Source organism: Mus musculus, chromosome 19, assembly GCF_000001635.26.
Source record: "Mus musculus strain C57BL/6J chromosome 19, GRCm38.p6 C57BL/6J".
Taxonomy (NCBI): Eukaryota; Metazoa; Chordata; class Mammalia; order Rodentia; family Muridae; genus Mus; species Mus musculus.
In genome coordinates this window covers 34137065-34149818 of record NC_000085.6, presented here as the reverse complement: position 1 = coordinate 34149818, position 12754 = coordinate 34137065, and the positions used below count along the sequence as shown (strand labels likewise).

The 12754-nt window shown below is 39.4% G+C and overlaps 1 protein-coding gene across 1 annotated transcript in view; it reads left to right on the top strand.

The window, feature by feature from the left end:
- The window catches only part of Ankrd22 (ankyrin repeat domain 22), a 43493-nt gene that overhangs the window by 16223 nt on the left and 14516 nt on the right, over positions 1 to 12754 (top strand). Inside the window, exon 2 of the mRNA NM_024204.6 lies at positions 412 to 603. Within this exon, the coding sequence (NP_077166.4) occupies positions 412 to 603 (192 nt within the window). The remainder of the gene's footprint in view (positions 1 to 411; positions 604 to 12754) is intronic.

Sequence of the window (12754 nt, the reverse complement as noted above, 5' to 3'; positions counted from 1 at the left end):
TCAGTGGACAACTTACAGAAGTTGATCCTCTACTTCTTCCTTGTGGGTTCCTAGGTTAGAACTCAGGTGATCAAGTTTGGTGGCAAGTGCCTTAACCCACCTCAGAGGAAGTCACATGGGTTTTTGATTACCCATGGCTGCCCTAAAGTCTTTCCTTCCCTAATGCACAATTCTACTCTACCGAGATTCTACTCTTTCTGGTAATCTCTACTTAATTCCCTGCCATGATGTAAAATTTCCATAGTGGATGTAGTTCATAGTACTTCATCCATTTGATTACTCATGCATCCACATGACCTTTTGCCTATTTCATGTTGCAAGCAATTTTGGAAAATATAGACTTAGGGTAATGTTTTCTTCTTAATGGTTCGTGCCTGTATTTCAAGAACTGTTCTTCTTCTCTTGACTCAGCCCATCTGCCAGGCAGCCTACCAGAACGACTTGGGGCAAGTGTGGCGGTGGGCAAAAGAAAGCAACCATTATGTGGATGTTCAAGATAGCTTCAATGGCGATACTCCCCTCATCTGTGCCTGCAGGCGGGGCCACCTGAGAATTGTCTCCTTCCTTTTAAGGAGAAATGCTGATGTCAACCTCAAAAACTTGGTGAGTTTGCTGTGAGATGATGGTCTAATGCAAATGGCATTGTTTCAAGTGTGACATTTCTACAGGCCTAACTTGGAATATGCCTTTAGCTAAAAATTTTATTCACGTAGATACATTCAAAACTTGTGTGATGTTTAACAAAAGAATGTGCAACTATAATGAGCTATGTAGTTTCTCTTATAATCTGATGTTTGCCAAAAGAAGAATAAATAAAATAAGTTAAACAGACAAATGAATGAATTAATACATATACCACAGTAATCAAAGAAACAGAACAAAGGGAGGCTGTGACATGACTACTTGGAGATGAGAAACAGCAGAATGTAAGGAGGTATGGGGGAATATACACCAAATATGCCCTGAACAGAGGGAGCGAGTGCAACTGTGAAGCATCTCCTTAAATTGCTCAACTGATGTCGCTTTTCTTTCTTATAGCTTCTAATATAGACAATTTTTTTGCCTGCTTTGCCTTATATAACCCAAGGGCATTTTGCTAGACTAAAATCATAAAAATAGCATTTCAACGAGCAGGGATGTTTGGTGATGACATCATTGTGCCTCTGAGAAAGAAGACCGTCCACTCTGTTGGCTGTAGGCAGCTTCTCCTTTTTCTGTTCTGCTTTCTCTAACCCGTCTTCTTTCTCTCTTCATTATTTCATTACAGAAATAATGGGGGAAAGAAAACATGGTGCTTGCCATTATTTACATTCTTACCTGTTGTTTTGATATAGGGTTGCATTTTTTAATAATGTTTTTCACTGGTGTGTGTTCATGTACTGTGTGCTGGGTTACATGAGAGCATTTTCACCCAAGTCTGTTGTATACTTCTAACATATTCTCCCTTACTTCCTTACCTTATATACCCCATATATCTCTTTACCTTCTCCTTATATATCCCAAATACCTTCTTACCTACTGCCTGTATACCTCATATACCTCCTTACATTCTCCTTATATATCCCATATACATCCTTACCCTCTCCTTATATACCCCATACACCTCCTCACCTCCGATCTCTCCTTTCCTGTTAGTCTCCCCTGTTTCCCGAGACAGTTTTACTTTTAATTCCAACTCAAATATTTATACATGATTGCATGTATCTTTATAAAAAATGATCCACAAAGGAGAGAAAATGAGATATTTCTCTGTGACTGACAGTTTACTTCCACTGACTGTCTCCAGTTGTACCCATTTTCCTATGAATGATGTGACTTTATTTTCCTTTGTGCCTAAAACAGTCCATCATACATGTATACCATACTTAGTTCATCTATTCCTCTGGTGATGAGCATTTCATTTGGTTGTATGACCTAGGCATGGTGCAGTGTGCTGCAGTAAACATGGTTGTGTTCCAGGGTCTTTTCCTGGCAGAGAGGAGAGCTAGAGTCTTTGTTGACTGGGTGGCTCACAGAGGAGATAAGGAGTCAGAGTTGTGGAGGGGAGGAAGGGAGGTGATGGTCAGGCAGGGGGAATCTTGCAGCTGAATTGCTGGCCATATCTGCTGCTCTGACTGACTGACTAGCAACCAGGTGTTTCTTTATTTACATAAATTTCACAGAACAAAGGCAGGACTAATGATTATCCAAGTGGTACAGAATATATGTTTGATTTTTCACTACCTGTCCAGGGTGGTCTTTGTGAGGGTTATCCAAATATATATATTAGGCAATTGAGATTTTTTTGATATTTTTCTCACATTTGTCATTGATTCATAGGAAGACTACTGACTTTTGTAAGTTACTTTTCTACTCTGCTATGTTGCTGAAATGAATGTCTTTCTCAGAGATGAGAGTTTTATGTTGAAGTCTTTAGAATCTCTTACAAAATGGAATCATATCACTCGCAAATAAGATACCTTGACTTGTTCCTTTTCTGTCTAGATTCCTTTTGTTGCCTCTTTTGTTTTACTACTCTACCCAAGATTTCAAGCATTACAGAATAAGAGTGGAAAGAGTGGACACACCCTTGTCCTATACCTGATTTCAGTTTAGGATAATGTTGGGCATAGTTTTGTGGCTTGAAGACGTTATTGTGTTGAATAGTCTTTCTGTTTATAGTTCTGTTTGAATTTTTGACTATGCAGATATCCTGGATTTTGTCAAAAGTCTTTTCTTGATCCATTGAGGTAGCCATGTGATTCCTGAGTTTAGGCTTATTTATTAATTTTGTATATTGAGCCATCTCTGAAATGAATGCAAGTTGATTATGGTGGATGTCTTCTTGTGTTCTTGTGTGGGCAATAAAAATATTTTATTGAGGACTTCTGTATCTATGGTCATTGGCAAGATTGATCTATAATTATCTTTTTCTTGTGTCATTATCTGGTCTAATTACTATTCTAATGCTTGTTTCTTTAAAAATATCTTGGCATTTCCTTTGTATTTTAGAGACTAATCTGAAAAGCATTGGCTTTTGTTCTTCGTAAAGTTTGATAGAATTCAGAAGTGTATCCATTTTGACCAAGTCTTTTTTGGTCTAGAGATTTTTTTTATTTTTATTACTGCTTCAAGCTCATTGCTTATTATAAATCAATTGTTTATTTCATCTTGGTTTATATTGATATGCATACAGAAATTCATGTTTCTTTTAGATTTTCCCACATAAGTAGAATACAATATGCTTATATCCTGATGATTTTCCAAATTTCAATGGCATCTATTGTAGTATTTATTATTTTAGTTTGGTTTTCTGTTGCTGTGATAAACGCTGACAAAAAGAGCTTGGGAAGGAAAGAGTTTATTTGGTCTACATTATAGAACATCACTGAGAGAAGCTTAGGGTTTGTCAATATTGTTTATTTTTTCAAAACATTAATTCTTGTTTTATCAGTTCTTTCTATTGTTCTTTTTTATTTCATTAATTAAAATAATAATAATAATATAATTTGTGTGTATGTGTGTGTGTGTGTGTGTGTAGGGACCTATGTGTCAGGGATCAGGCGTGGAGATTGGAGGACAAATCCATTGAGTCACTTCTCCCTTTGGCTGAGATTTCATCTACTTCATTATCATAGAGACTATTACTGTGGGATTAGAAGCTTTTGAAAGACATCTTGCTTTGGTTCTCCATGTTTCTTGTGTTTTTGAATTGAGATTTTTGCATGCTGAGTTAGGTTGCTGGGTGTTTTTGTTTTTTTTTAATCATCTTTAATCTTTTTACTGGAAGTGCTTGCAATGTTCAAGAAAGAAATCTATTGTCATAGGCTGAATTACTATTTTTCTATACTCGACTATGCCTCTAGCTCAGTAGGTAGGCCTTATGTTTCAGGCACCAGAGTCAGTCCTTGGCACTACTCTGTGAGCAGGATATTGCCTACAAAGAGCTGCTGCAGTAGGCCCAGTGTTATGCTTGGTCTTAGCCAAAACACTGAGAATCTACAATAGGCCCATTATTAAAATACAGTAATTCTTAAAAAATGTTTACTTATTGAGCTCTTGTAATTTTAGGGAGTAAAGGAACACCGACAATATTGTGTGCACCAAGATGCTCCTTAGTGTGGGTGTAGACAAGAAGGAAAATAACAAAATAGTAGGCATAGTGGTTGGTACTGGGATGATAGGACAGGGAGAAGTTGCAGTAAGTGGAAGGGTGCAATAATAGAGACAAGGGGTGTGTGGATGAGGATGATCTAGGTAGTGATAGGAGGAAAAGAAAGAGGCAAGGGGATCCCCTTAGATAACTTAGAATAATACCAGCTCTCAGAAGGCTGAGGCAGGGAGGCACCATTGGGCCAGACTGTGCTCCCTGGTAAAACCAATCAGAAGGAAAATGAAACTGGAGAGAGAGAGAGAGAGAGAGAGAGAGAGAGAGAGAGAGAGAGAGAGAGAGAGAGAGAGAGAGAGAGAAAATTGATTTTCAAAATTAAAAGACAGAAGAAAGAAGAAGAGAAGGAGGAAGACGGGAGGGGGAGGAGAAATAAGGAGAATGGGAAGACTGCTCTACTTCTCTGGCCAGCTAAATTGACCCTAGACATTAAAAAAAAAAAAGGAGTAAAAGTGAAAGTGGGGGTTGAGGGTGTGGGTTCTGAGTGTGGTCTTGTGCCTGCTTGTGTGAAAGAGTGTGAGGATGTGTGGGTTCTGGGTGTGGTCACGTGCTTGTTGTTAGGTCACTCTGGACTCTAAGTGGTTTTTATTGAGCTTTTGGATCCAGTCATGCCCCTCAGTGTGACTTTGAGGGAGCAAATACCTTCAACAAAATTATAGAAGAAAACTTCCCAAACCTAAAGAAAAGATGCCCATGAACATACAAGAAGCCTACAGAACTCCAAATAGACTGGACCAGAAAAGAAATTCCTCCCGACACATAATAATCAGAACAACAAATGCACTAAATAAAGATAGAATATTAAAAGCAGTAAGGGAAAATGGTCAAGTAACATATAAAGGCAGGTCTATTAGAATTACACCAGACTTCTCACCAGAGACTATGAAAGCCAGAAGATCCTGGACAGATGTTATACAGACCCTAAGAGAACACAAATGCCAGCCCAGGCTACTATACTTAGCAAAACTCTCAATTACCATAGATCGAGAAACCAAAGTATTCCAAGATAAAACCAAATTCACACAATATCTTTCCACAAATCCAGCACTTCAAAGGATAATAAAGGGAAAACACCAACACACGGATGGAAACTATACCCTAGAAAAAGCAAGAAAGTAATCCTTCAACAAACCTAAAAGAAGATAGCCTAAAAGAAGATAGAAGAACAGAATCCCAACTTTAACAACAAAAATAACAGGAAGCAACAATTACTTTTTTAAAATTTCTCTTAACATCAATGGACTCAATTCCCCAATAAAAAGACATAGACTGGCTACACAAATAGGACCCAACATTTTGTTGCTTACAGGAAACCCACCTCAGGGAAAAGGACAGACACTACCTCACAGTGAAAGGCTGGAAAAGAGTTTTCCAAGCAAATGGTCCGAAGAAAGCTGGAGTAGCCATTCCAATATCGAATAAAATTGACTTCCAACCCAAAGTTATCAAAAAAGACAAGGATGGGCACTTCATACTCACCAAAGGTAAAATCTACCAAGATGAACTCTCAATTCTGAATATCTATGCTCCAAATACAAGGGCAGCCACATTCATTAAAGAAACTTTAGTAAAGCTCAAAGCACACATTGCACCTCACACAATAATAGTGGGAGACTTCAACACCCCACTCTCACCTATGGAAAGATCCTGGAAACAGAAACTAAACAGAGACACATGGACCCTAACCAAAGTTATGAAACAAGTGGATTTAATAGATATCTACAGAACATTTTACCCTAAAACAAAAGGATATACCTTCTTCTCAGAGCCACCTCCAAAATTGACCATATAATTGGTCACAAAACAGACCTCCACAGATACAAAAATATTGAAATTATCCCATGCATCCTATCTGATCACCACTGACTAAGGCTGATCTTCAATAACACCATAAATAATACAAAGCCAACATTCACATGAAAATTGAACAACACTCTACTCAATGATTCCTTGGTCAAGGATGAAATAAAGAAAGAAATTAAAGACGTTTTAGAGTTTAATGAAAATGAAGCCACAACATACCCAAACTTATGGGACACAATGAAGGCAGTCCTAAGAGGAAAGTTCATAGAACTGAGTGCCTCCAAAAAGAAACTAGAGAGAGAGTACACTAGCAGCCTGAAAGCACACCTAGAAGCTCTAGAACTAAAGGAAGCAAATTCACCCAATAAGGCAGGAAATAATCAAACTCAGGGCTGAAATCAACCAAGTGGAAACAAAAAGAACTATTCAAAGAATCAACCAAACCAGGAGCTGGTTCTTTGAGAAAATCAACAAGATACATAAACCCTTAGCTAGACTAAATAGAGGGCACAGGGAGAGTATCCTAATTAACAAAATCAAAAATGAAAAAAGGAGACATAACAACAGAACCTGAGGAAATCCAAAACATTATCGGATCCTACTACAAAAGGCTATACTCAACAAAACTAGAAAACTTGGATGAAATGGACAACTCCCTAGACAGATACCAGGTACCAAAGTTAAATCAGGGTCAGATTAACGATCTAAACAATCCCATTTCCCCTAAAAAAATAGAAGCAGTCATTAATATTCTCCCAACCCCCCCCCCCCCCCAAAAAAAGCCCAGGACCAGATGGGTTTAATGCAGAGTTCTATCAGACTTTCAAAGAATACCTACTTCCAACTCTTCTCAAACTATTCCACAAAATAGAGACAGAAGATACTCTACCCAATTCATTCTATGAAGCCACAATTACTCTGATACCTAAACCACAGAAAGATCCAACAAAGAAAGAGAACTTCAGACCAATTTTCCTTATGAATATCGATGCAAAAATACTCAATAAAATCTTCGAAAACCGAATTCAATAACTCATCAAAACGATCATCCATCATGACCAAGTAGGTTTCATCCCAGGGATGCAGGGATGGTTTAATATATGGAAATCCATCAACGTAATCCACTATATAAATAAACTCAAAGACAAAAAAACACATGATATCTCGTTAGATGCTGAGAAAGCATTTTACAAAATCGAACACCCCTTCATGATAAAAGTCTTGGAAAGATCAATTATGCAAGGCCCATACCTAAACACAATAAAAGCAATATACAGCAAACCAGTAACCAACATCAAACTAAATGGAGAAAAACTCAAAGCAATCCCACTAAAATCAGAGACTAGACAAGGCTGCCCATTTTCTCCCTACCTATTTAATATAGTACTTGAAGTCCTAGCCAGAGCAATTCGACACAAAAGGACATCAAGGGTATACCAATTGGAATGGAAGAAGTCAAAATATCACTATTTGCAGATGACATAATAGTATATACAAGTGACCCCAAAAATTCCATGAGAGAACTCCTAACCTTGATAAACAGCTTCAGTGTAGTAGCTGGAAATAAAATTAACTCAAACAAGTCAATGGCCTTTCTCTACACAAAGGATAAACGGACTGATAAAGAAATTAGGAAAACAACACCCTTCACAATAGTCACAAATAATATAAAATACCTTGGTGTGACTCTAAGTAAGGAAGTGAAAGATCTGTACGATAAGAACTTCAAGTCTCTGAAGAAATAAATTAAAAAAAAAATCTCAGAAGATGGAAAGATCTCCCAGGCTCATGGATTGGCAGGATTAATATAGTAAAAATGGCTATCCTGTTGAAAGCAATGTACAGATTCAATGCAATGCCCATCAAAATTCCAACTCAATTCTTCACTGAGATAGAAAGGGCAATTTGCAAATTCATCTGGAATAATAAAAAACCTAGGATAGCAAAAACTATTCTCAACAATAAAAGAACCTCTAGTGGAATCACCATGCCTGATTAAGCTGTACTACAGATCAATGTGATAAAAAAAAACTTCATGGTACTGGTACAATGACAGACAGATAGATCAGTGGAATAGAATTGAAGACCCAGAAATGAATCTACATATCTATGGTCACTTGATCTTTGACAAGGGAGCTAAAACCATCCAGTGGAAAAAAAGACAGCATTTCCAACAAATGGTGCTAGCATAACTGGCGGTTATCATATAGAAGAATTTGAATTGATCCATTCTTATCTCCTTGCACAAAGCTCAAGTCTAAGTGGGTCAAAGACCTCCACATAAAACAAGAGACACTGAAATTTATAGAGGATAAAGCAGGGAAAAGCCTAGAAGATATGGGCACAAGGGAAAAATTCCTAAACAGAACAGCAATGCCTTGTGCTGTAAGATCAAGAATTGACAAGTAGGACCTCATAAAATTGCAAAGCTTCTATAAGGCAAAAAACACTGTCAATAAGACAAAAAGGCCACCGACAGATTGGGAAAGGATTTTTACCAATCCTAAATCTGATAGGGGAATAATATCCAATATATAGAAAGAGCTCAAGAAGCTAGACTCCAGAAATTCAAATAATCCCATTAAAAAATGGGGCTCAGAGCTAAACAAAGAATTCCCAACTGAGGAATACCGAATGGCAGAGAAGCACCTCAAAAAATGTTCAACATCCTTAATCATCAGGGAAATGCAAATCAAAACAACCTTGAGATTCCACCTCCCACCAGTCAGAGTGGCTAAGATCAAAAATTCAGGTGACAGCAGATGCTGGATGTGGAGAAAGAGGAACACTCCTCCATTGCTGGTGGGATTGCAAGCTTTTGCAATCACTCTGGAAGTCAGTCTGTCGATTCCTCAGAAAATTGTACATGATACTACCGGAAGATCCAGCAATACCTCTCCTGGGCATATATCCAGAAGATGTTCCAATTGGTAATAAGAACACATGCTCCACTATGTTCATAGCAGCCTTATTTATAAAATCCAGAAGCTGGAAAGAACCCAGATGCCCCTCAACAGAAGAATGGATACAGAAAATGTGGTACATTTACACAATGGAGTACTACTCAGCTCTTAAAAACAATCAACTTATGAAATTCTTGGACAAATGGATGTATCTGGAGGATATCATCTTTAGTGAGGTAACCCAATTACAAAAGAAGTCATTAGATATGCTCTCTGATAAGTGGATATTAGCCCAGAAACATAGAACACCCAAGATAGAAATTTCAAAACACAAAAAAATCAAGAAGAGGGAAGACCAATGGGTGGTTACTTCGTTCCTCCTTAGAATAGGGAACAAAATACCCATGAAAAGAGTTACAGAGACAAAGTTTGGAGCTAAGATGAAAGGATGGACCATCCAGAGTCTACCCCACCTGGGGATCCATCCCATAGTCAGCCACCAAACCCAGACACTATTGCATATGCCAGCAAGATTTTGATGAAGGGACCCTGGTATAGCTGTCTCATATGAGGCTATGCTAGTGCTTGGCAAATATAGAAGTGGATGCTCACAGTCATCTATAAGATGGAACACAGGGCCCCCAATGGAGAAGGTAGAGAAAGCACCTAAGGAGCTGAACATAGGTGGAACAACAGTATGAACTAACCAGTACCCCCAGAGCTCTTGTGTCTAGCTGCATGTGTAGCAGAAGATGGCCTAGTCTGCCATCATTGGGAAAAGAGGCCCCTTGGTCTTGCAAACTTTATATGCCCCAGAACAGGGGAATGCCAGGGCTAAGAAGCAGGAGTGGGTGAGTAGGGGAGCAGGGCAGGGGAAGTATATAAGGAACTTTTGGGATAGCATTTGAAATTTGAAATGTATATAAAGAAAATAACTAAAAAAAAAAAATGAATAAGAAGCCCTGTCTCTGTTTCCCTCAGACTTTGGTTCTAATCCTACCTTGCTGAATGCTGCAGCATTTTGATGTCATTCTTCCTAGCGGGCTAGAGGTTCTGGTTCTTTTGGCAAGGTCATTTCCCTAGAGTGCAGTTTATGAAGAGTCTGTAGCTGCCAACCTGACACGTGCTCAAAAGTCTTTCTAAAATGGCCTCTTGCTCTTGCTGAGTGCTTAGCAGTTATGATTCTCCTAGTGCCTCATCCTCCACTTTTGCTGGTGCATCCAACTTTTGTCTTCTCTCTCTCTCTCTCTCTCTCTCTCTCTCTCTCTCTCTCTCTCTCTCTCTCTTCCTGATTGAAATGTCTATAATTGAAAGTACAGTATAGATTTTCCACATGTCTCTGCCTTATGCTACAGCTCTGGTTCAGCAGTGCTCTGTTTTATTGCTTCTTGTTGATAAGAAAAAATTGTGCCAGTCTCTCTCTATGCAGTGGACTCTGGACTCTCATTCTGCTTATAATATTTCTATTTTACTTTTCTATTGAAACGAGAGATTTTTGTAGCTCCTACTTACTTACCTATTTTGATAGCTGTTGTCCGGAGTTCCCTGGTGCATTCTCCAGTGTTCAGATACTGATACTTTCTATTGTAATCTCTTGGTCTCCCGAAGATCCAATAGCATGCTTGGTGAGTCTAAGGATGTAATTAAAAAACCTGCTGGAGACAAAGAAGTTGATGAGCCAGAGGTACACAGACACATAAAGGATGCCTTTAAGGAGGCACTAGAATTTGTCTTGGAGGCTTCAGAACTATGAGAGAATAGCATGAATGTGTCTTTCTAAACATTTCTGTAGTGACCTTTCTGACCTTAGTAGAAGCAACATTTAAACTGTACCAAGTAAATACCCAAAACAACTTTTGAAATTGTTACAAATGTTGTGTATCCACTCGAGTGCTTTCAATGAGAAAAACTGAGTGGGGACTCCTGCCTTTTTAGTCAGGTAAAGACCAGAAAAATCTGAGCAACAATGTATTATGAGGTTAATGAGGGCTGGAGAGATCTGCCAGCAGTCCAAGGTTCAGCTCTGCATGACTCAGACATACTTAACCCCGTGAGGATCTGGCACCCTCTTCTGGCTTCCATGGGCATCGAAGATGCACGCAGTACACTTGTGTACATGCAGACAAAACACTCATACACATAAAATAAAAATAAATCTTATTTTTTTTTAAATCACTTCTAGATTTTCTTGGTTGTACTTAGTGTTTGCTTGGGTGTCTTCCAAAGACCCCAGTATTTCAGTATGAAACCCAGAGCTTTGCACAAGCTAGCTAAATGTTCTGCCACTGAGCCAAGCTTACAGCCTGGTTGAGTTCACACACAAGTCATATTTGAGTTGTATCTAACAGAAACAGCACAGCAGAGTGACAGGACCTTCCTGGGTCACATTTGAAGAAGTAGATATGATGAGTGTCTCTGTCAGAAATCAGAGGCCTGTGGGTTCTGGAGGCATGCTTTGGGTAGCTAAGGAACAGAGATATTTGTCTGCTCCTGGGTTTCACTTTGCAGAGGTGAACCTCTACCATCCTAGTAGGATGCTCTAAATGGGATTAAAATCATGGAAAGGGCTTTATTTATGCACTGTAGACTAGCAGTGGGCTTAGCAGTGGCACTGGGGGGTTGCATTTTGGCTTTCCATATATTTTAATGGTGGTTTGATGCTTAATTTTTACTTTTTGCAGATATTAGTTGTATATTATAATGGGAAATCTTAATAGCGTTCTCACGCCCGGCCAGGAAGAACACAACAGACCAGAATCTTCTGCGGCAAAACTTTATTGCTTACATCTTCAGGAGCTAGGAGCGCAAACCCCCAGCCCCAAAAGCGAAAGCCACCCCTAATATTGAAACCGAAACCCCTTTCCTATTTAGGAGAGTTATATTTCGCCTAGGACGCATCACTCCCTGATTGGCTGCAGCCCATGGCCGAGCTGACGTTCACGGGAAAGGCAGAGTACAAGTAGTCGTAAAATACCCTTGGCACATGCGCAGATTATTTGTTTACCACTTAGAACACAGGATGTCAGCGCCATCTTGTGACGGCGAATGTGGGGGCGGCTCCCAACATCTCCCCCTTTTCTTTTAATAAGAGCAAATAGGCCACCCATATTAATGAGAGTGGAGATAGAGGTCAAATCCCCAGTGTGTAGGTAAAGGAGCCGTACACATAACCTCCTCCCAGGCTCATCACCCAGAGGGGTCCTGGTCTGGTCCCGTGTTGTTTTTCCTGGGGGAAGGACACTTGAACATTCAACCTTCTTGAAAGATGACATGTCTCCCTAGAATAGGCTCATTTTATGCCGCAGAGCCCTTCTATTGCAGTGCTTAGCCGTGCAACTCTCTCAGGCTGCTGAAGCACACTCACTCTATCCCGTGCAATGAGACTAGCCTCATGGGATATAAGAGCTGAGTGGCCAGCGACCTATTGCCTAAGCATAGATATATCAGGGGAAGCTCCATGTTCTAGTCCTGCAAGCGCCTGGGCAATAACCACCTTGTCTCTCCTAGTTTGGGCCTTAAGCTTACAGACCAATCAAAGAAGCAACACTAATCCACAGCAAAGTGTATCTCCAAATAATATCAATCCCACCCATTCTTTAAAGAAGGAAAATGCTGAGGAGATCCAATTGGGTAATCCTTTGGTCAGGGACAGGTCCAAGCGCGTGGAGTTGACCTGAAGTCTCAATTCCCGAAGGATCTGTTCAAATTCAGCCGTCCAATTCTGTAACATATACTGAAAAAGACTTTTTGACAAATTAGCTGCCCTAGTAAATTTAACATACTGAATGGAAGTAACACACAATCCCGGAAACTTTTGTTTACACCCCAGCTGAGCTATTTGCCATAATACATCTAGTTGTTCCTAGACAAGATCTATGAGTTGATTAACCAGCATGAGACC